This window comes from Leguminivora glycinivorella, chromosome Z, assembly GCF_023078275.1.
Source record: "Leguminivora glycinivorella isolate SPB_JAAS2020 chromosome Z, LegGlyc_1.1, whole genome shotgun sequence".
Lineage (NCBI taxonomy): Eukaryota > Metazoa > Arthropoda > Insecta > Lepidoptera > Tortricidae > Leguminivora > Leguminivora glycinivorella.
Window position 1 is genome coordinate 4286500 of NC_062998.1, and position 22717 is coordinate 4309216.

The 22717-nt window shown below is 40.5% G+C and overlaps 2 protein-coding genes across 5 annotated transcripts in view; one reads left to right on the top strand and one right to left on the bottom strand.

Annotated features, from left to right (window-relative positions):
* Nucleotides 1-22717, bottom strand: part of LOC125240901 (spectrin alpha chain-like) — a 74249-nt gene that overhangs the window by 37660 nt on the left and 13872 nt on the right. Inside the window, 20 exon segments of the mRNA XM_048149067.1 lie at nt 293-482; nt 843-1034; nt 1877-2002; nt 2840-2974; nt 7093-7227; nt 7564-7791; nt 8510-8715; nt 8920-9079; nt 15899-16051; nt 16414-16565; nt 16568-16597; nt 17294-17473; nt 17595-17703; nt 17962-18150; nt 18715-18954; nt 19356-19523; nt 20315-20485; nt 20913-21101; nt 21728-21817; nt 21946-22044. Coding sequence (XP_048005024.1) covers nt 293-482; nt 843-1034; nt 1877-2002; nt 2840-2974; nt 7093-7227; nt 7564-7791; nt 8510-8715; nt 8920-9079; nt 15899-16051; nt 16414-16565; nt 16568-16597; nt 17294-17473; nt 17595-17703; nt 17962-18150; nt 18715-18954; nt 19356-19523; nt 20315-20485; nt 20913-21101; nt 21728-21817; nt 21946-22044 — 3142 coding nt within the window.
* Nucleotides 10313-15679, top strand: LOC125240902. 4 transcript variants are annotated; one of them, XM_048149068.1, is made up of 4 exons: nt 10313-10550; nt 11493-11586; nt 12051-12132; nt 12535-15679. In XM_048149068.1, the coding sequence occupies exons 2-4, from the start codon at nt 11554-11556 to the stop codon at nt 14553-14555; spliced, it is 2136 nt and encodes a 711-aa protein (XP_048005025.1). In that variant the 5' UTR covers nt 10313-10550; nt 11493-11553; the 3' UTR covers nt 14556-15679. The 4 variants fall into 4 exon arrangements, 3 of the variants coding, with proteins under 3 accessions (XP_048005025.1, XP_048005027.1, XP_048005026.1); XR_007178690.1 differs by having other exon boundaries at nt 10313-11586; nt 12535-13032; XM_048149070.1 differs by having other exon boundaries at nt 12051-13032.

Here is a 22717-nt window from a genome sequence, read left to right on the forward strand (position 1 = left end):
TGGCGATCTCTTGTGTAAGACACCAAGATCCTTTTTGGGTCGCTGATCCAGTAGTAGTTACTAAGTAACACAAACGAATTCGTCTTGATACACCACTGAAATCTGTGGAACAGGTGCTATATTTTGGACGGAGCGCAGGTCCTTACCGAGGTCGTCGGTGGCGAGGGCGGCCTCCTTCTCGGCGATCCAGTCCTTGGTCTCATCGACATCGCGGTGGAAACGCTTCACTTCGTCACCGGAGCAAGTAGAAGTGTCTTTAACTAGGTTATATGGTGTGAGGGAGATAGCTTACGTTGCAGCGTCTGCACGGAGCGCAGGTCCTTGCCGAGGTCGTCGGTAGCGAGGGCGGCCTCCTTCTCGGCGATCCAGTCCTTGGTCTCGTCCACGTCGCGGTGGAAACGCTGCACTTCGTGGGCGGATCCGAGCTGGGCCGCGCGCTCAGATGTCAGTTGTTGGAGAGATGTCCATTTGGAGTTCAGCTCCTGTTAGAGAAAAATAATTGTTTAGTCAAGTCACTCGTTTAATAAACGGTACAAAAGTTGCTTCAATACGCAGGAGTTCGTTACTCAATACTGGTGGTTTACTGAGCTGCATCTGACTCTTGATCTTGAGCGCACCCTCGGTCTGCCCCACAGTCACCAGCTGGACGGCGATCTCGTTCACCTCGGCGAGGCGGACCTCGTTCTGTACTGGTCTACTGGTAGTGCTATCTCACCTGCATCTGAGTCTTGATCTTGAGCGCAGCCTCAGTCTGTCCGACAGTCATCAGCTGAACGGCGATCTCATTCACCTCGGCCAGGCGGGTCTCGTTCTGTACTGGTCTACTGGTAGTGCTATCTCACCTGCATCTGAGTCTTGATCTTGAGCGCAGCCTCAGTCTGTCCGACAGTCATCAGCTGGACGGCGATCTCGTTCATCTCGGCGAGGCGGACCTCGTTGGCGCGCAGGTCGTTCTGGAAGTCGTCGAACTTCTTCTGCATGACTTCGACCTGCTCCAGGTCCTCGCCGACGTCTTGGACTTGCGCGTGCATTTCCTGTGGGAACGTGGACGTTTAGAGAACATTGTGGTGGTGACCAAGTTTACTACAGTTAAATAGTTATATTGTCCCAGATCTGTAAGTTCACACTTTTGACACATTTGTTTTGAAGTATGTTGCGATGTGGCTAAGACGTATCGTTTGCTAAATCTAGCGATTCATTTCGAATTAGTTGAATCGATTAGGCTCTATGTACAAGGAGGCGCTTAAACAAATATACGATTTGTAATAACAGACTCTGTCACAGCACTAGTTTAAAAATAAAAATGAATGATAAATGACATAGTAAGTAAATCCTGCGTGATAAATTAATATCGCAAAATACTCACTAACGAAGATCCGCAAAAATGTAACATGTGTTAGATTATGTTTAAAGTAAGCGAAATATTGTTTTGAAGTACTTGATTTTTTTAAATATTATTACAGGATTTTATTTAAAATTTCATTAGGTCGCGCGAGTTTACGTTTTGTGGACGCTGTCATGTGTCAAAAATGTGAACTTACAGCTCCGGGACAATAAGATACAGAACATATCTGTAAGAGTCACAGCTACCAATAGCACAGTATAAATAAAGTTAAAATTTTAGACTTTAACTTCGAAAAGTTTGTGTTCTTTTAAGCAAAATCGAGTTTACATTTTGCTCACTGGCGATTACCCGCTCCAGACATATTTAAGTCTCCTTAGGGCCATTTGCACATTCCAGGGTCAATCAGTTAAGTTACGCTGGATTCAGCGTTTAGCGCCGGGTTGGCAGCTAACCTTGGAACGTGCAAGTGACCCTTATGAGATATCGACTCATTATTTGTGTTCGAAGTATACACATAGTAACTTGGTGTACCTTGTCCTTGATCCAGGTGGCGAGCTCAGCAGCCTCGCGGACGAGGACGTACGCCTTGACGGTCTCGTTGAGCTTGTTCTGACGCTCGCGCGCCAGACCCAACAGGTTGTCATATTGGCCCTCGATCTGCGAACAAACATTTTGGATTAAAACTTTACTCCATGTAAATGAGATACAATGATGAAATGCCACCGATTCTGTAGTCGACAGTGACAACTGATTTGCTTCTTATTACTGACTGTTATCGTCAACTTTTTTATCCGTTTGCGTGGCCGATGTGTACCTGTGCAAGCTCCAGGTTTAAGACCTGGGCCAGGAGACCAAGACACAGTAAAGGTCGCTGCACCAAAAGAATAAGTACAGTCAACCAATGGGAACCCTAGGCCACTGTAGAACTATGTCACAGGACGTTATAAATCAGATTGTAAGAAATCTGTCATTGTTTGTCATTTTGACATGGTTGTAGAGTGGCCTAGGGTTCCAATTGGTTGACTGTACGTCTCTTCTTAAGACATTGAGAGTAGTTATGGTCTTCGTCGGATTTGGACGAGATTTACAACGCCGCCATTCTTCTCTGTTAGTTAATAGTAAATTCGGTGCTAACACATCCACTCTAGCTTTGAATTGGTCCGTCCACCTCATTAAATATTAACACCGATATATTATAACATAAAGGCTTATAGCGAAGCCTTTAATCGATGTCCAGTTGAGTGTATAATACCTGGTTCTACCGGGCCGCGATGGAGCTGGAGTCAGCTAGGTTCTGCTGGGACGAGGACAGGCCCGCGTCGATCTTCTTCACGTAGGCGGCAGGCACGAAACCTTGGCGGTCATTGACCTCCACTTTCCAATCGCGCGCGGCAAATGCAGACGTGCCTCGGCCGAAGCAGCGAGGAAACTGCCTCGCGACGCTGCTTACTGTGTGGACATGGCTTAACAAGGTCGTCAGTAACGATTAGATACCTGGTTCTGCCGGGCCGCGATGGAGCTGGAGTCGGCTAGGTTCTGCTGGGACGAGGACAGGCCCGCGTCTATCTTCTTCACGTAGGCGGCAGGTACGAAGCCCTGGCGGTCGTTGACTTCCACCTTCCACCAATCCTGGACAAACAGGGATAAACATTATTCTGTGCTGCTATCACTTTGTAGGCTTTTACGAACTCAGATGTCGAAAGAGTGTGTTCGAAAACAGAAGGAACGTAGATTGTATAGGGCCTTAATGGCCTTATACATTCTATTTTGTGACTCTTCTATTTCCGAACAGATTCTAGCATTAATGTTTGAAATAAGATTACGAGTATTTGTGACAGTCAGCAAAACTCCTTCACGCACGATGAAAACGAAGGATCCCTATATCGAGAATAGCGATATAGCGAGAGAGATGGGTTTTGCTTCCTGTGTTGAGTGTTTTTGATACGATGTTTTTAATAGACGTGCGAAGCCGGACGGACGGATAAAACCCTACTAATCATAATAATTTGATAAGTGGTCGAGCTTTAATTTTAGACATTGCTCGTTTACATGTGATTTTGCGTTATGTTTAAAATTGTGTTATCACATAAGAAGATAAATTAAGATGACCGCATCATAAAATTATAAACAATTTTTAATATTTCTGCTCAAAGATTATTCTTTTTTTTTTGTAAAAATAAAAAAAGTCTCTGATAATCTGATTCATTTTAAACTATTCACTTGCGCTCTGTGTAATAACATCGTCACTTTTAGCGCTGACAGAAAAAAGAGACATCATAACTAAAATAAAATAATAATATAAAAATAAAATAAATTACGATTCCGGCAGTTAGACGCAAGCGTTATTTATTTTGTAAAACGCAGATAAATTCTAGAACCACATTATTTTCTCAACAGATAAAAAACAAAACACTCACACTCCTTTTACAAACACTGTCGATCAACATACAACACAGCCACGTTACAACTATCATTATCATTTATTTATCACTAACAATAAGATTAAACTAATATCACAGAGAATTACAATAAGTTTCGATAGGTCCTCGCTACATTTTGGAGCGGATGTTTCGGCGGTCGGCTTTGTACTGGCGCGTTACGTGAACTGAGTGTTGCCAGGAGTGGAAGAGAATATCGTAAAATTTTAGAACCTATAATATAAAAAAATATCGTCAGTACTCTGAACAAATCTCGTATCACACACTGGTACTCAAAGTTGAAACGCAGTGACTCTATGTTTGTTTGTCTTATTATTGGGAAAAAGATACGAATTTTTGTTACTTTTTTTTTACCCTACCCTTGAATTTTCATGCAAAAAACCTTAACTTTCTAAAACGTAGTTGGTTGTAAAATTGTTTGTAGTTTACAGGCGATTTCGGCATTATCGACCATCATCCTCCTTGCGTTATCCCGGCATTTGCCACGGCTCATGGGAGCCTGAGGTCTGCTTTGACAACTAATCCAAAGATTTGGCGTAGGCGCACCGAACAACTAGCTGAATACCAAGTGCTATTTGTACGTTTTCTGGAAGAAAAAGTCATATTTTGCTTCACATACTAGATTTTTGACTTTAATTACCGGACTTTGCGTACATACATAATGCATGTGCCCAAATTATCGTAAATGTACACAAATAATCGTACGGCCTGGCAACACTGCGTGAATTCGGGGCCGGTGGGAGGCAGATAAATTGACAATTAGATTAGGACACGTGCAGATCGGGGCAGTTTCGGGCGGACCATGTTTACAAGATCATTTTAAAACGTGTACGTAACTATTAAACAACAGGCTTATAAAATTTGAACTTGTGTGTATCTAAACATTAAATAAATGTCATATACAAAGAAAAAGTGACCAAGGCCTCCAAGTGTTCCGAGCTGGAATCGAACCAGCGTACTCCGTTTACCGTTTGTGCGTATCGTCAAAAAAAATTCGTTAAAACTGATTTCATATTGGTAGTACAAAGATGGAAAAATAAAAAAAATATCTACACATTCATCCCTAGGTTTAAATATTTGGGTGCTAAAACATGAGCAGAAAATGTCACGGTTTTTGAAATATCGGCAAGTTTGGTTAATAAAATGTAAAGAAAACAAGGAAAAAAGTGCCAACATCTCGAAAACTATGACATTTTTATAAAAAAAAAAAAACAATTTCACTTAATATGATAGCTAATGAGATGTCCTATCACCCTTTTTCATTTTGGGTGTAGGGACACCACAACCACACTAAAACCACATAACATAATCATTTGAAACTGTGTGAAATATTCTCAAAGAGGGCAATCAGGTGAAGGCGTCCGCTTTTAAAACAATGAGATACAAAGGTCAACAGGTCGCTAGTTACTATACTCAAGTTAACAGTGTAAAACATGGAAAATATTTCAATGAGTTGAAATTAGCCACAAGTCGATTTCCCTTCCTCCTCCCCGTATATAAGTATAGGATACTTGGCCCTTTTCAGGGTTCCGTACCAAAAAGGTACAACAGGAACCCTTATGGTGCGACTCTGTCCGTCTGTCTGTCCGTCTGTCACATTCCTAAATATCTCGAGAACTACTAATGCTATCAACTTGAAATTTGGAATAGTTATGAACATTGTAAACCTCTACAAATAGAAAGTATAATTTTTTTAAATATATTAATTTTAATTGTAGAAAATGGCCAAAATGAAAGGGGGGCAAACTGTAAATTTCAAGTTACTAGGTCAAGTGGGGTATCGTTGGAAAGAGCTCAAATTGAACGTAAATAAGCTATTTTTTATAATTTTTTTGTTGTGGAAAAAAAAAGAATTTTGAAGGAAAATGTAAAAAAAAATACCGTTCCCCCCCCTTATCTCCGAAGTTTACCAACGAAAAATTATGAAAATTTTAGTAAACATTGGTTTTATAGTAAATATTACAGGAAAAATATAATCGTGTTTGTATTTTGAATACTTTTTTTTGATTCACAAAAAACTTTTCAGATTTTTACTTTCAATTTACCCACCCTTGCGGATGTATATCGTACTTCAAATTAATACGAGATGTTTACGTAAACCATCTTTGTCCAATAACAGAAGACTGTTTAAATCGGTTAACATTATTAATTATCTGAAAACCGAGTTTCGTTTAGTTAGCAAATTGACCGGGACCTATTAATACTCATCAGTGCCTAGACTTTTGTCTTCTAGTCAAGCTTAGAGTTATATGAAAATATGAGATTTTTTTACTAGTAGTTCTGAAAGAAAGTTTCTACCCCTTTATGGTCCGATACAGGCGTGTTTGTCTTAAATGTATGTATTACTGTTAACCGAAAAATAAATCACTATGTTTTATTATTCCCCGGGTCTTTCAAAATAGTGTGTGATATCATGATATGGTGTAGTAAAGTGCATTTTTGAAGTAAATCTGGTTCGCCTCAAAATTCCTTCAAATATTTTGGCCCCCGCTAAAAACACCCACCACTGTTTAGAGTCATTGCATCCAATTATATTATAATAATATGTTACCAAAATCGTATTTCTTTTAATTTTAGAGTATGGTTAAAATTGAGATAACAAACTGCGGTAACTGATATGTATGTGGGGCTTAGTGATACTGATAGTGTTATCTGTAATTTACTTAATAGTTCATAGGAAATTACGAGTATTTTGTGTTGACGATAGTTTACTTCATTATTTTATTAGTTTCAAGGGCATTTGACGTGCCCCGTGTATTGCAACAGAACATTAAAAACGATCATTATCTGTTTTATCTAATTTTTACATAAATTTTGATGGCTAAACAAATACTATTGAGATTCACATAATAATAGGTATGAAACATAATATATTAGTTCCCACGCTTGACCTTTTCACCGCCATGTGATGTGTGTGATTAGTACTGAAAAAGTAGTACCGATATGACCTTGGGCGTTAAGGCACTGGCCCCACCAAAGGCGAGTAAGCTATGAGCTATAAAAATGAACAATAGATAGTCGCTCTCGTGTAAATAAAAGAGATGCGATGATAGCGCGGGCGAGTTATAGCTCGGAGCCGAGCTACGAGTATGAATTACAAATGAATTTTTTGTTCATTTTTATAGTCGATAACTCATAGCTTACTCGCTTTTGGTGGGACCAGTGCCTTACGAGGTTATAATACATCAAGTAAGTAGTAGCGTGTGAGCCACGAAAAGTATTGATTTATATAAAGTCAAATCGCACCATCTCTCTCGGCATAACGTAATCCTGCAAGGGGATCTGTTGACTGAATGTTCATCACCATACCTTGTTGTTGGAGTTGAGTAGGGTGAGCACATCGCCGCGCTTCATGGAGACCTCGCGCGGACTCTTCTCGGCGTAGTCGTATAGGGCGACCACGCATTCCTTGCCTGATACGTCCACGACGGGAGACTCTTGTTGCTGTGGACAAACGTCACATTGGATAAGGTATAAGTCATCTGTTTAAACCAACGGTCAGTGATTATTGAGAGTTCGTACGTTTACCACTAATGGTGGGTAGCAGGTAGCAAGCCCAGACACACTTCACTTTATGATACACTTACCCGTATTTACCTTAGTGGTGTCGTGCACAGACGAGAATTCTTGATAGTGTTCCCAAATGACTCAAAATCAGACAGAAGAGCTTTGTATTGCTTGAGGAGGGCCTCAGAGCAATCGTCATCTTCCCCGTACTCTTGGGTCAATTGGTTCCTCTCATAAAATGTGATAATGATAACAAATGGTATCCAAACTTACCCTGCAAGAGTTGGCTTGTTCCCTCAAACTCTTGATAGTGTTCCCGAACGCCTCAAGATCGGATAGAAGAGCCTCATGTTTCTTCAGCAGAGCCTCAGAGGAGTCCTCATCTTTCCCGTAGTCCTGGGTGTTGGCCATCGGTTCCTTCTCACGCATCCAGGATTCGGCTTCGTTGGCGTCGGCGAAGTACTGTTGGGCTTGGAGAGAATCCTCCAGATCTTGCTTGCGCTGTTGAGGGGATAGACTTTTAGTACAGAATATAGGGAATTTGTATGCGTTCAAAGCAAGCTAAGTTCTTACAGATTTAGTGCGAAATGTTTTTTCTCGTTTTTTTACGGAAACGTTCGTATTTGTCATGCTAGTTCAGTCAATGTCAGTACTTCTAATACTGATACTGATTGAAATAGCATGACAAGTTTGTTGTTTCCGTAAACATGCGAAGGAATACCGGAAAATGATCCCGGTTGGCAGGATCACACAAATGTCAGGGTTGAGTGGAAGAAACGAGGGGAGGCATTTTGCCCAGCAGTGGGACACTACATCAGGCTAGTAAAAAAAAGATTGCTATGCAGATGCAGGTGCCTTCTCCGTTTTATGGTGGCCTGGTAATTTATTACATAAATAAAAATCTTATCGGGCGTAGCCGTTATCTTGCATTATGCTAATTTTATACATGCGGATTGAGGTCACTTGAGATCATAAGTTTATTGAATTCAGTAATGCACCTACTCGCTTCTGATCTCCTGGTATTTTGCTGCATATTATTGCAAGTTGCATTTCATGCTGTGTCATAATAATAATATGTTTATAATGTACAACTTACATTTGGGATAAGATACGACGACATAAAATAGTAGAGATGCATCTATTTCTGTATCTGTCGCATTGTTGATGTAAAATCAATCAAAGACGGTTTATCTGCATAAAAATTGGTTGTCACTGGTACCTGGAGAGCCTTCTCCTGCAGCTGAGTCCACTGCTGATGCAGCTGCTGCAGCCTGGCTCCGATTTCGTCAGCGGCGAAATGCCCGGCATCCCGGAGCGCGGCGCCCGCGGCCCGCACGGCTTCGACGCGAGTTTCGTGTTGAGCCATCTCGCCCATGACAGCCTGGTGCTTCTTCATGAGATTCTGGACACCGATGAGGTCACGGCCTGATGGGAAATGGTGTATGGTGAATTACATGATAATATTTAATTTAGGACCACTTGTACCACCCGCTTAACTCAAAGTTGGTAGACTGTCAACTATCAAATTCCATATAAAAAGATGGTAAGACACTAATATAGCGTTCTTTTTCTCTAATAGTTATTAATTTACTTGCTCATTTTGTATTGGTTGGTACTAGGAACACATACCTCGGTTGGTGGAGGCGATGATGGGCTCCTTCTCGCGGATCCACGCGGCCTCGTCGTCCAAATCGCGGAACAGTTGCTGCGCCTGCAGGGAGTCGAGCAGGCGGCGCTTGCGGACAGCCATCGGCTTGTCTAGGGCCGTGTAGCGCGCTACCAGACCATCCTGGATAATGATATTTGTAACATTTAGGAGTATTATTCGATATAGTTAGGCTAGTTGTATATGTTTGTAGGCTGTGTGTCAGAAGCCAGGGTGAAACGAGTGTCTTTCTTAATGCCAGAAAAAGCCTACAGCAAATGACAGTTGCATGTATAAAATAGTTGAGACGACTAAAAAAAACTTTAGTCCGTCAAATAGATTATCAAAACATTTTGGACACGTATTTTTCTCTTTTCTCGTAAACGAAAAATGCCGACAGTACAGAAGTTTTGCGTGACGTCACGCCTAGGTACAATTTTTACATAAAAGTGACGTCATGAGCCCCGACCTTTGATGTTCTGTATTTTTTTTTTCATTAATTAGATAAAGCGAAAAATGTGTTCAGTATTTTTGGACGATCTAACTGACGGAATAAACAGAATTCCATTTTATTTATGTAGTCGTCATCCCTATTGTCTTCCAACTTGAAAGCAGCAATTACACTGAATCATTCGCGGCGTGAAAACAATGTCGGTTGCCTGGCAACTTCATACTTTCCATTAGGTTAACGACGCAGTGTAATTGCGCCCTTAGCGATATCTGTTTAATACAAAACATATAAAGTGTAAGCTTAGCTTAAGTATTTTTAGTTGTAGCAACATAATTTGTAGTTGCCTTATGTTTGCATCTGGCAACTCTCTCTCTTCTTCCGCGATCCAACCCGACGACATTGTACGCGACCACTTAATGTAACTTTAATTGTTTAAAAGGTTAATAAAACGTAATTTAAATTCAAAAAGCGCATTTTGTTTTCTCCATGCGCAAGTGGTCCTTCGAAAAAGTGAAAAAGTCGACCAGTGTTTCGATATTTCAGCAAAAGTGAGTTCGCGGCAAGTACGTCTGCGTGCTAGCCGGCCGTCTATAACGGCTGGTAAATTCGTCGTGGTTGTGCCTGGGCTGGCGCTGCTGGCCTGTAACTTCGTTCTATCTATAATAGAACGAAAATCGCACACGGATGGGAGAGCAAATCATCATCAAAAACCGCAAGTAACTCGGTATAAGTCGAACTTTTCGACCACCGGCATTCTCCATTTTTCTATACAAAGTGAAGTTTGTGCGATCCGCAGCCATCTTGCGGAACTTCGGAGCGGTTACTTGTCATCTGTCATTGGTGTCATCTGTCACATTGACATTGACGTTCCAGACCAAAACAAAGTTTATTAGTGTCTCGTGCGTTGTTTTTCAAGTTTTGTGCATTAATTATCAGTGAAAAATGTCTACCGAAACGGAAACTTTAAAAAAACTACGAGTAAAGAGGTCTCAGTGTAAGGGAACAATCACTAGAATTGAGAATTTTGTACAAGACCCCGTAAGTTTAGCTGCCGCGAGCGCCGACATTCTTGAGGCGCGCAAGGAAAAGTTAATTTCAACACTCAAAGATTATGAGAAGGTCCAGATGGACATACTAGGCATCGATGAAGGAGACAGCGAACAGGTGGGAGATATTGAAGATAAATATTATTCAATATTAGCCAAAATTAATAGTTCTCTTAAAATGTTGAATACCAAAGTAACTTCAGAGTGCCACAATGCTTCTACTTGCAAGTTACCAACAATTGAAATACCATTCTATGATGGCAAAGACTTCACCAAGTTTAAACCCTTTTTTGACTTGTTTTCTGCTGTAATTGATAACAATAACTCATTGAGTGATGTGCAGAAACTTTTCTATTTGAGAAAGTACTTGCAAGAAGATGCATTGGCAGTAATAGTAAATCTGCCTTTAGTAAATGAATCTTATAAAGAAGCAATACACTTGTTAAAAAGGAGATTTGATAACAAAGCTAGATTAATAGCAAATCATATAAGTATATTGTTGGATATTCCTACAATGCAAAAGGGCACAGCGGTCTCCATACGAACATTTGTTTCCCAAATAAATCAACAAATCCATGCTCTAAAAAATTTAGAAGAACCCGTTGATAAATGGGACATGCTTTTAATTTCAATCTTGACACGCAAATTGGATCAATTTACAAATCGGGCTTATCAATTAGACCGAGATTTAGACACCATGCCTACTATGGCTAGTTTCATTGAGTATTTGGAGAAGCGTGCTATAGCGCTTGAAGATAGTCAACCAAATAAACATAGTACCTGCTATGAAGGTACTAACAAACATTTCAATATTAAAAGCACTTGCTATGAAGGTGCTCATAAATCAATACCTAAGGTAACAAATGTGGTATCGAAATCGCTGCCGCCCTGTAGGTATTGTGAAAATAAAGACCATCAGATATATAACTGTCACATATTCAAAATGCTACCTGTTGCTCAGAGGCAATCTTATGTAAAAGAGAAACACATGTGTGATGTGTGTCTTAACAATCATGAAGGGAAATGTAAATTTACATTTAAATGTAAAATATGTAAACAGGGCCACAACACATTGCTGCACCAGGAGCGCAATGTAAGTGTGGACAAGCCCACAATTGTTGATGTCAGCGCGCACCCACCATCACCAGATGCTGGTGAGTTTGAAATTGCAGTAAACACTGTTTTAAATTGTGTGTCCGATAGTGGTGTTTTGTTGCCTACCATAAAGGTCACATTATTAAGTCAAAACAATGAAAAGGTAGTATGCAAGGCATTACTTGACACTGCATCTCAAGGCAGTTTTATAAGATCAGATTTAGTAAGTAGACTTGGCTTAAAGCCCATAATTGAACCAAACAATATTATTGGTTTCCGAAAACAAGTATGTAAGGTGAATGAGTATGTAATTCTGACTCTTCACTCTTGTAAAAATAATGTAAAAATAATTTTAAAATGCCACATTAGTGATGAAATTACTTCTGAACTGCCACAAAGGTCACTTGATCTATCTAGCTATCACATTCCAAAAAATATAACTTTAGCCGATGACACATTTTACATCAGGAATGACATTCCTATATTACTCGCAGCAAATATCTATTTTAAAATATTGTTGCAGGGTTGCATAAAAACTGAAAATGGACCTGTATTCCAGAATACCATGTTAGGATATATTGTTGGAGGAAGTATTCCTGAAAAAGGTAATACATGTAACATTGTAACAAATTTAGTTAATATATCTGATGGTGAAAAGTTGATAAATGTAATGGAGCAATTTTGGCTCTCTGAAAAACTTCCTGAAGTGGAAAAATCCACAAATGATGAATTTGTAAAGGCTGAAAAAATATTTCAGGATTCTGTATCAGTAAAAGACGATAGATTTTATGTTGATATGCCTTTAGCTTTCCCGATGGAAAACTTAAACTTGGGTGACTCATTTTCAGTTGCCTATAATAGATTCATAATGTTAGAAAAAAGGTTACAAAAAGATCCTTTGCTGTTTGAACAATATAAAAAATTTATTGACCTATATCTGGAATTAGGACATGCAAGGACAGTTGATATTGAAAGTTATGACTTAAATGGTCCTGTGTTTTTTCTAGGACACCACTGCGTGTTTAATCCCTCGAGTCGCACCTCACACCATCGTGTGGTCTTTGACGGGTCGATGAGATCTAGAAATGGGACATCGTTGAATCAAGTCATGCTGAATGGGCCTGTTGTACAGAGTGAGCTTTTTGATATTCTTATTTTGTTCAGGACTTATCCATATATTTTAACATGTGACATTCAAAAAATGTTTCGCAATGTTTTTATAAATGAACATCAACGCGGACTTCAAAACATTTTATGGCGCGATTCGCCTAAAGACCCTATCAACTGCTTGCAGCTCCAGACTGTTACATACGGCTTGAAATCAAGCACATTTTTAGCTACAAGAGTTCTCAATGAACTAGCAAATATGCATAAGGATCAGTTCCCTTTGGCCGCACAGGCAATTTATAAAAATACATTTGTTGATGATGTGCTGACTGGTGCTGATGATGTAGAGACGCTTCAGGAGCTGAAAAATCAAATTGTAGAGCTTTTAAAATTAGGTAGTTTCTCATTACATAAATGGTGCTCGAACGATTCTTCATTAATAGCTGATATACCAGTTGAGCACAGACAAATTGACAGTGTGGAGATCGGTCAAAATGACACTGTGAAGACTCTAGGTCTCACACTCCAAATTAATTCTGATAAATTGACTTTCTCTTGCCCTGCAATTGATGAAGCAACAATGCTCAACACAAAAAGAAAAATTCTCAGTTTTATAGGGAAAATGTTTGACCCACGTGGTTTAATAGGCCCAGTAATTGTGGTGGCCAAGTTATTCATGCAAGAACTCCATAGCTCTTTGCCTAAAGATTGGGACTCTACAATCCCAAACGAACTGTTTCAGCACTGGTCTAAGTTTCTGAACAATTTAAAACAAATGGGTCAAATTAAAATAGATAGATGTGTAAATTTTAACTTAGTATCTCATGTAGAGTTAATAGGATATGCCGATGCATCCATAAAAGCCTTCGGAGGCTGTCTCTACTTAAGAGTCTTTATGACTGACGGCTCAGTTAGAGTGAACCTATTATGTTCGAAATCCCGAGTGTCATCACTGAGCAAATCTCATACTATTCCTCAATTGGAGCTCTCTGCTGCTCTACTTTTAGCACAATTGTCAAGTAGAGTCAGTAACATTTTAAATGATCGAGTATCTCATAAAGTATTTCTCTATAGTGATTCCCAAATTGTTTTGTGGTGGATCAAGACAGAAGCAGCAAAGAGTACTGTATATGTAAAAAATAGAGTCAAGCAAATTGTAGAGCTAACTGAAAAATCACAGTGGTTGTATGTTAGATCAAAAGATAATCCTGCTGATCTTTTATCAAGGGGAATTGAACCTCACAGGCTGCAGGAGTGTCATCTGTGGTGGCATGGTTCACCTAGTCTTAGCGATGTGAGTTATTCACATACAAATTCAGAAGAATTTAATTATGAAAATATTGAAAATATTATGCCTTTTACAGACTCGCATGAGACAGTCAGTGCACCTTCTGAAAATGTAAAGGGAATCTTGTGCCATGCTACAAATGTAGAGCCCCTAGATTTATTAAACAAATATTCTAATATAAATAAACTTCAAAGGGTGGTAGCTATTATTTATAGATTTTATAATAACTGCTTGAACAAAAATAATAAAATAACAAGCAGCTACTTAACTGCAAACGAATTGCGTGACTCTATGTTGAAAATTGTACGTTGTACTCAGGTAGAGCATTTAAGTAAAGAATTAGTCTTGCTCTCCAAAAATAAGCCTGTGACAATTAGCGATCAAATAGTATTTTTAGATAAATACAATGTCATTAGGGCTGTGGGAAGACTGCAAAATGCAGACAACTTGCCTTATGACAAGCGGCATCCTGCAATACTTCCAAAAAGCTCCTTTATTACCAAACTTATTATAGAACGGGAGCACTTAAGACTTTTGCATGCAGGTGCTAGACAAGTGTTAGGCTCTCTATCTCAGAGGTACCATCTCGTGAATGGTATACGAGAAGTAAAAAGGTCGTACATAAATGTATGAAATGCATACGAATGAAAGCTGAAGCAGCAAAGCAGTTGATGGGAGACCTTCCTAAAGAAAGAATCACACAAAGCAGACCCTTTCAGCATGTAGGAATCGATTTCTGCGGCCCCTTTAACGTAAAGGTGTCTCGCATCAGGAAGCCTGTTATCACTAAAGGCTATATCGCGCTTTTTGTTTGCTTTGCTGTAAAAGCGATACACTTAGAACTTGTTTCTGATCTCACGACCGAAACTTTCTTAGCATGTCTTAAGCGTTTTATTTCTCGGCGTGGCATGCCCACAAATATTTATTGTGACAATGCAAAAACCTTTAAAGGTGCTTGCAATACATTAAACAAATTGTATGATCTATTTTCCTCCAAACATTGTAGAGACTCTGTTAACGAATTCTGTTCAGATAGGTACATAACATTCAATTGGATACCGAGTTACTCACCAACGTTCGGAGGAATTTGGGAATGTGGAGTGAAAGGTTTCAAACATCACTTTAAAAGAATAGTAGGCAATTTGTGCCTGACCTACGAACAACTTAATACTGTAATCATAGAAATTGAAGGCATTATGAATAGTAGACCTTTACTCTCTGCTATCTCTAATGATTGTGCATATATTACCCCTGGACACTTCATTTGTGGCACAGCTTTGACGAGTTATCCTGAAATTGATCTCACTGAAACTTCAGTAAATAGAGTTTCATTTTGGAAAATGTGTACCAAGCTTAAGCAAGATTTCTGGAAAACCTGGTCTCAAACTTATTTAACTCAGCTCCAAAGCCGCCCCAAATGGAAATACCAGCAAACCAATTTAAAAGAAGGTGATTTGGTAATTGTAAAAGATATAAACACCTCTCCATTAAATTGGCCAATGGCTCGCATAGTAAAAACTTTCCCTGGTAGGGACGGATTAGTAAGAGTAGCTGATGTTAAAATCAATAATAAAATATTCCGTAGAGCCATTACCAAATTATGTCCTTTACCTGTGATGTAGAGCTCATATATTTTCTTATATTTAGATTTAATTGGCGGGTCCAACCTTTACTGTAATGTAATACTGCCTGGCCCCAACTATGTTTAATACAAAACATATAAAGTGTAAGCTTAGCTTAAGTATTTTTAGTTGTAGCAACATAATTTGTAGTTGCCTTATGTTTGCATCTGGCAACTCTCTCTCTTCTTCCGCGATCCAACCCGACGACATTGTACGCGACCACTTAATGTAACTTTAATTGTTTAAAAGGTTAATAAAACGTAATTTAAATTCAAAAAGCGCATTTTGTTTTCTCCAATATCCTTTATCGAACCGATATGAAAGCGTTTAATTATTTAACAAATATAAACTCACCCTCTTAGCCTTGATGTTGTCGGCGTCAAAGTGTCCCTTCTCGATGAACTGCTCTGCTTGCGTGCGGATGGCGTCGATGCGTTCGGCGTGCGAGCCCACATCGGCTTCTAGGAGAGCGTGCTTCTTTTGGAGGTTCTGCACGCTGGTCAAGTCCTGAAATACGGTGATGATGTTAGAAATTGATAGAAATTTACATGTAAATAACTACTTAGCCAGTTTAGGCTGGTTTTAGCGACACTTAGACCTACCACGCGGAGCGATACGCGCGAGCAATTTGTATGAAGTTGATGTTGTCGTCCGCCCACTTTACTCTGAAACGCTCCTTGAACACATTAGTATATAGTAGTGAGCGGATCGCTCCGCGCGGTCGGTCCACGTGAAACTAAAACTAGCCTGCGATACGATGGATTTACTTAAAATATTCAAAATAGGAGAAGATTGTTTAAATGTTCATTCGATGTCTAAACAACAGAATTTTATCATAAACCTGTACAGTCGTAAAAGATCCACAGTACCTTGCCGTAGTCTTCGCTAAGAAGTTGGCCTTCCACTTCAGAGAGCCAGAGTTCGATATCTTCCACGGCGCGGTTGTATTGCTGCTGCTGAGACGCTTCTTGCAGCTTGCTGCCCTTGAGCTCGGATGCGGCAGCCAAGCGCTCCCATAACCGGCTAGCTCGCCGAGGCGGGACTCGATTTGAGCTGTGTATAAAACGAATAGTTAGATGTCTTTAGTTATTATTTCAGCAGTTCTCAAAAATTAGGAAAAAAGTTAAATTTGTTTTCTTTTTTCCTATTCTGTTACCAAGATTTTTTTGATGAATTGAGATTTTAGTAAATTTTATTTCGTTATTAAGGTTCTCTAGTATCTATATTTTTTTCTTAATTATAACGATTACCATGTACATATCGTACGAAAGTCGACTTATATTATTAAATGTTGGTAACAAAATAGGATCAATTAAAATTTGCTGACGTGGCTATTTACAAACTTTTTGAGAACTGCTGATTTAGACCAGACCCATGGACTGGAAAACCCCTTCATTTGCATCACCCATTCGAATGGGTAACCCCTTTATATAAACTGAATGGGTAACCTGTACATCTGGTTATTCAATATTATATTCCCGTATTAAGGAAGTTAGTAGTCGATGGTTTATTTATCAACGAATGCTGAAAGTACTAAGCACATACGACGGACAAAGAGATTCACGCTTAGCGAAATGCTCTTTCTCAAACAGGTCGCGTCCCACAGCGGTGACTCTGGGCTTGTTCACCTGGAGCTCCTGTTCGAAATTCTGCAGCTAAGTAGACCTTGCCGTCGAGGTTAAGATTCGATGGCTGTATACCAAAGACTCTGGAAAGTACCAGGCTACCATGATGTACAAAGAGACTCACGCTTAGCGAAATGCTCCTGCTCCAACAGGTCGCGTCCCACGGCGGTGATCTCATCTACTCTGGGTTTGTTAGCCTGGAGCTCCTGTTCGAAGTTCTGGTGTTTCTGCACCTTGCCGTTGAGGTTGGTCGGGTCTAGGTAGGAGTCATCGGTGGCGAACTTGAGCTTCTCGTTGATCCAACCTGATGTGAAATAGTTTGTCAATGAGTGAATTTTAAATGGGGTCAAAGAGTACTGATAAAATTTGACAGGTTTTTGGACGTCTGAAGGTGATAATGGGTTATAAGATTAAGGACAGCTTACCCTTGGTCTCGTCGCAATCTCTCTCAAACTGCTGGTACTTGTAAGCGTCCTCCAGCAGCTCGCGACGTTGGTTCGACTTTTCGAACAAGGCTGCGCGACGCTCCAGAAGCTAAACAAAAGAATATCGTGTAAAAAACTTTATTGATTGGTTCTAAGTGTAAGGTGCACACTCATATTGGGCATTGTGCGGAGCGGGGGCTTGCGGCGTGCATTTCAAACAATTTATGCTCATGTGTCTTGAGTCCGCACTGCATAGCGTGCACCGCCCCTCTGCACGCCCCGCCGACCGAGCTTCCTCAAGCCCTACACTCAGAGCCAGCTGTTTAGGTGTTGGCAACCTAAAACTAGCCTTTAGGTTGATACGTACCATCTCCCTCCTCTGAGCGACGTCATCGGCGGCGTAGTGTTGTCCCTCGATGAGCTTGGACGCGAACTCGTCCAAAGCCTTGATCTTCTCCTCCTGGGCGGCGAGGGACTTCTCGAAGTCTTCGTGCTTCTTCAGCAAGGCTTCTACGGAGTCTAGGGAGTCACCGACGTCCTCGTTGGCGAGGAAAGCCTGGACGGAAGTAAATAGTTAGAGATGGAATTTGGTAACTGAAGATGGTAGACATAATTCTAAATTATAATTATACCTACTTCATGAATAAAAATAAATACACAAACAAGTACATTTAGGTATATTTTTAAAATTACAACTATCATAATTCATAAGACTCATATTGACCGGGATATAGACAGACATAATTACTTTTTTTTCATTCATCAAAAAGATAATCGCGGTCTATAATTCTACACGGTTAATATAATTCCCATAACTAATCATGAATCATTCAAAAATCCTACATCTAACATTATACTTCAGGTTACATTTATTGCAAAAACATGAAGATTTTCTACAAAAACGGGGAAATAATCAAGAGTGATTGTTTCATCATTTTACTTGTAGAGATCATGATTTCATGATTCAATTGCCGGTTTGAAAATTTTTCCTTCGTAGGTATTTGTAAGATGATTTTTTTGATTACAAAAGTAGCGTATGGAAACCGGTATTGATCTTTGGGCCAGTGACAGAGCCTTGTCTCACGTTGTGTCACTGAGCCAAGACCATTATCTTGTTTACCTCTTGCTTGTGCATCCAGGCGTCGGCCTGCTCGGTGTCGCGGTAGAAGAGCTGCAGATCCATGCACTGCAGGTACAGCACGCGGCGCTGCTCCCACAGCTGTTGTAACGCACTGCTCTCGCGCTCGAGAGCCTCCAGCGCCGCGGACACCTCGGAGGAGGCGCGGTGGCCGCTGTCCACGAGCGCCTGTCCGGCGGTCGCGCACGCGCGGATCACGTCTTCGCGCGCGTCCATCTCACCCTAGAGTTTTAAACTGAGTTAGTATTCAAACAATTGGAGTCAAGTGGGACAACTTTAACTAAATCCTCCCGCAGTAACTTCAATAAGGCATGTGTTAAACTCAGCTGCTACTACTTCCACCTCACTATAAGATGTCTAAGATCGAGTTTACATCCGATAATCAAAAAGAAATTCATAAAAACTATGCGGAATCTCCTGACACAGGTACTGTACACCTAGTAGGAGATCATGATCAATGAATGTATGTTTTAAAGAAATAAATATTTTTTATTTTCATTTTCAGTCTCGACTAAAATAGTTTAGCACCATAAGGCATACTTCCTAGTTAGGAGCAGCTGGAAAGACTCTAATTGCGTTTTTACCGACCTGTTCTTTATATAAGTGAAGATATATGATGATACCTTATGCTCCTGGTGGCGTTCTAGCAAAGCCTCAGCCCCGGGCACGTCCTTGGCGAGGTCATCGGCGGCGATGAGAGCGCGGATGTCGCTGACCCACGACACAAGGTCCCTGTAGTCGGCGAGAAAACGGTGCAGGGCGTGGGAGGACTCCAGCTCGCTTCTGCGCTCCTGGTACGAGAGACAAATACATGTTAGATGATATACGACATGTTAACATCCGATGATGATGATCCCTGGGTATGAATGTCAGAATAGGCGAGACGACTAAAAAATACTAATTAGTCCGTAAGTTAGATTATCAAAGAATTTTAGACGCGTATTTTTTCTTTTTCTCGTAAACGAAAAATGACGACGGTACAGTCCGTTGAAGTTTCGCGTGACGTCACGCCTAGGTACAATTTTTGGGTACCCCACTCTGGAACTTTGATGCTCTATATCTTTGTATTTTTTCATTAATTAGAAAAAGCGAAAAATATGTATACAATATTTTTGGACGATCTAACTGACGGACTAAACAGAATGCCATTTTTTTTATGTAGTTGTCATCCCTATTTACTCAATTACGAATCCTGTCCAATTAGGGTCAAATTAAGGGCATGAGGGAAACACTTAAGACCGACATCTTGTACCCTAGAGACGGTATCTTACGCTTTATACCTTAATGTTTACAAAGCTGTCAATTTTATGGAATATTCTGAGATGCCCTTACTCTCTTTGTGTGGATGGCGGCTGTCGTCTATAGTTGACACCTTTTCTTAGGGTTTCCCCAAGCCTAACGCTCGCAAAGTCGCTCGTTAGTATGAAGACGCTTACGTACTGCGTATGCATATTCATTTCATACTAGATAGCGATTTTTGGTTGGCGAAAGTCGATTCCGCGCCGATAAGTTTGGAGATACCCTTAGAGACACTAGATCCTTCCTGTTTGCATTAAAGTTGACAATTTAGGTACAAGCTTACCTTGGCCTTGTGTACAAGCTTCTGCCAAGCGGCGGTGATCTCGTCTCGCTTGGCGTGGATGGCGGACGCGTGGTCAGTATGAATGGCGGCCAGGCGAGCTGCCTCGCCATCTAGAGTCGACACCTTGTCTTCCAGAGCCGCCAGGTCACGCTCAACGCCTTCGTGCTTGCGCTAAAGAAAAACCGAATTTATTTCATGAAATAACCTCATATTTTAGTAAAGGTTTTTGAGGTATAATTTGATGATTTTAATTCAGTGTTAAACTATTTTTATTAACTTTAATTTAAAGCGAGCTACATTCACCAAGTATTCAACTGAATGGGATGAAGTTACCCCGAGAATTATGCATTTGTTAGAGGAAAAAAAGTAATGTCTCTTTACCTATGTATTTAAAATCATTCACATGAAATTCTTCAACTAACATGAGATAGCAATAATAACAAGTATGTAACTTCATCTATTCTAGACACTTCCACCAAATTCATAAAAAGAGAACCAGCTGCTGCGTATATGAGTTTCAAGAAAAAAAAAAAGAGACATTGCAAGCTAATTTGGTGCAAAATATTGCAGCCTGGTGTAACTTGGTAATTTTTCTCACCTGTAAAGTCTGGACGGTGGCCAGGTCCCTGCCATAGTCATCTGACCCCAGAACCACATCCTTCTCAGAGATCCAGGCGATGGTCTCATCGGCGTCGCGGTTGAAACGCTGGATCTCGTGCGCGCCGAACAGACGCTCCTGACGCATGAGCGCCATTTGACGGAGCCGCTGCCAGGCTTCGTTGAGTTCCTGTGGGGGTTGTGCGTTAGTTATGGTTGCCTGGTGGTTTTGACAGAGGTGTAGGTATATTTTCATTTTTAAATGTGGAAGTTTGTGGCACTTTCTGTTTATATCTGTGGAGGGTTATGCGTTTGTTATCGTTGCCTGGTAGCTTTGATAAAGATGTAGGTCTGGGACATTTATGGTAGTTTCTGTTTATATTCACGGTATTAGAAGTAAATCTTACATTTTTCAGTACAGATAGTGTTTTTTTTTACGCACTGGTGCGAGAAGTGGTTCATTATATGCCTGGTCGAAATTTCGGAGGGCAATCTGTACTGAAATACATTTTATCTACTGCTGAGAACACGATCTGGGGGTATGCCGGTACAGAACCTGCAGCTTCAACTTTAGGGAATTGCGACAACCGGAGGTAACAGTCCGATTCTAGCCGAGCATGAAAGCCAAGCCATTCTTGGAGGTGTAGATTTGATGGAAAAGTCTGAAACTGTCCGGGTGTCGCTTGCATCGTTGCATTTGACGATGGTCTCCCGCTCGGTGTGGCCCTCAAGCACCAGCCGCTCATCCAGCTGGTTAACTTGGGTCACGCGGTACTCTTGGGCTGTATGACCTAGAACTGTCCAGGTGTCACTTACATCCTTGCGCTTGACGATGGTCTCCCGCTCGGGGTGGCCCTCGAGCACGAGCCGCTCGGCCAGCTGGTTAACTTCGGTCACGCGGTACTCCTGGGCTGTATGACCTGGAACTGTCCAGGTGTCACTTACATCCTTGCGCTTGACGATGGTCTCCCGCTCGGGGTGGCCCTCAGTACCAGCCGCTCGGCCAGCTGGTTAACTTCGGTCACGCGGTACTCCTGGGCGGCCATGTCCTTCTGGAACTCGTCGAACTTGCGCTGCAGGACCTCGACGTGCTCCAGGTCAGAGCCGAACTCTTCGGCGTTTACGAACGTTTCCTGAATCAGAAGAATCGATTTAGTCCACTGTTTTTATAGAACACATACACTACCGTAAGAAATTTTTAGACCAAATGTATCATCAACATTTTTATGAAGGTTTTCTGAAAATACTAGTTTCAGTCATCATGGTCACGCAGCAGACGCCTATAGAACTTCCCATACAATAAAATTTTACGAACGCTTTAACGGTGCCAGAGGGTTTGATGCAACCGGCCCTAAAAACGGAAATTACGTTTACAGTTATTAAGTAAACAGAAGACTTATTAAAAAATTGCATTAAGAAATCTTTCGTAAAATAGAATATCGTCTAGAAGGTCAAAATCTTTCTTATCCCAGAAGCTTTTGTACTTACTTCAAAACAAAATCTTGCATTTTTATTGCATCTTTTACTAGGTTATAAGAGCAAAATTCGAAAAAAGAAATGTTTTCTTAAAATGAATTTTTCAATCCTAGTAGTTAAAAAAATTGTCCCATAGTATTTTCTTATTTTGTTACATTTTCCGTACACTTTGTATGGTTACGTAGGTGAGATTGAAAGTAATTCTAAGTACAATTGACCTGATCGGAAAAAAATTATGGGAATAAAACTTTAACAAAACCTTAACCATGACATAAAACTTAAAAAAAGAGTTGACATAAAAAAAAAAAAACAAGATTTACAGATCAGTGT

Coding starts and splice junctions, on each gene's coding strand:
- LOC125240902 (XM_048149068.1), top strand. CDS start 11,554: ATGTCAGCGCGCACCCACCATCACCAGATGCTG. Junction 11,587..12,050: donor CCCACCATCACCAGATGCTG/GTGAGTTTGAAA, acceptor ATATTGTTGCAG/GGTTGCATAAAAACTGAAAA. Junction 12,133..12,534: donor AGGAAGTATTCCTGAAAAAG/GTAATACATGTA, acceptor TGTTTTTTCTAG/GACACCACTGCGTGTTTAAT.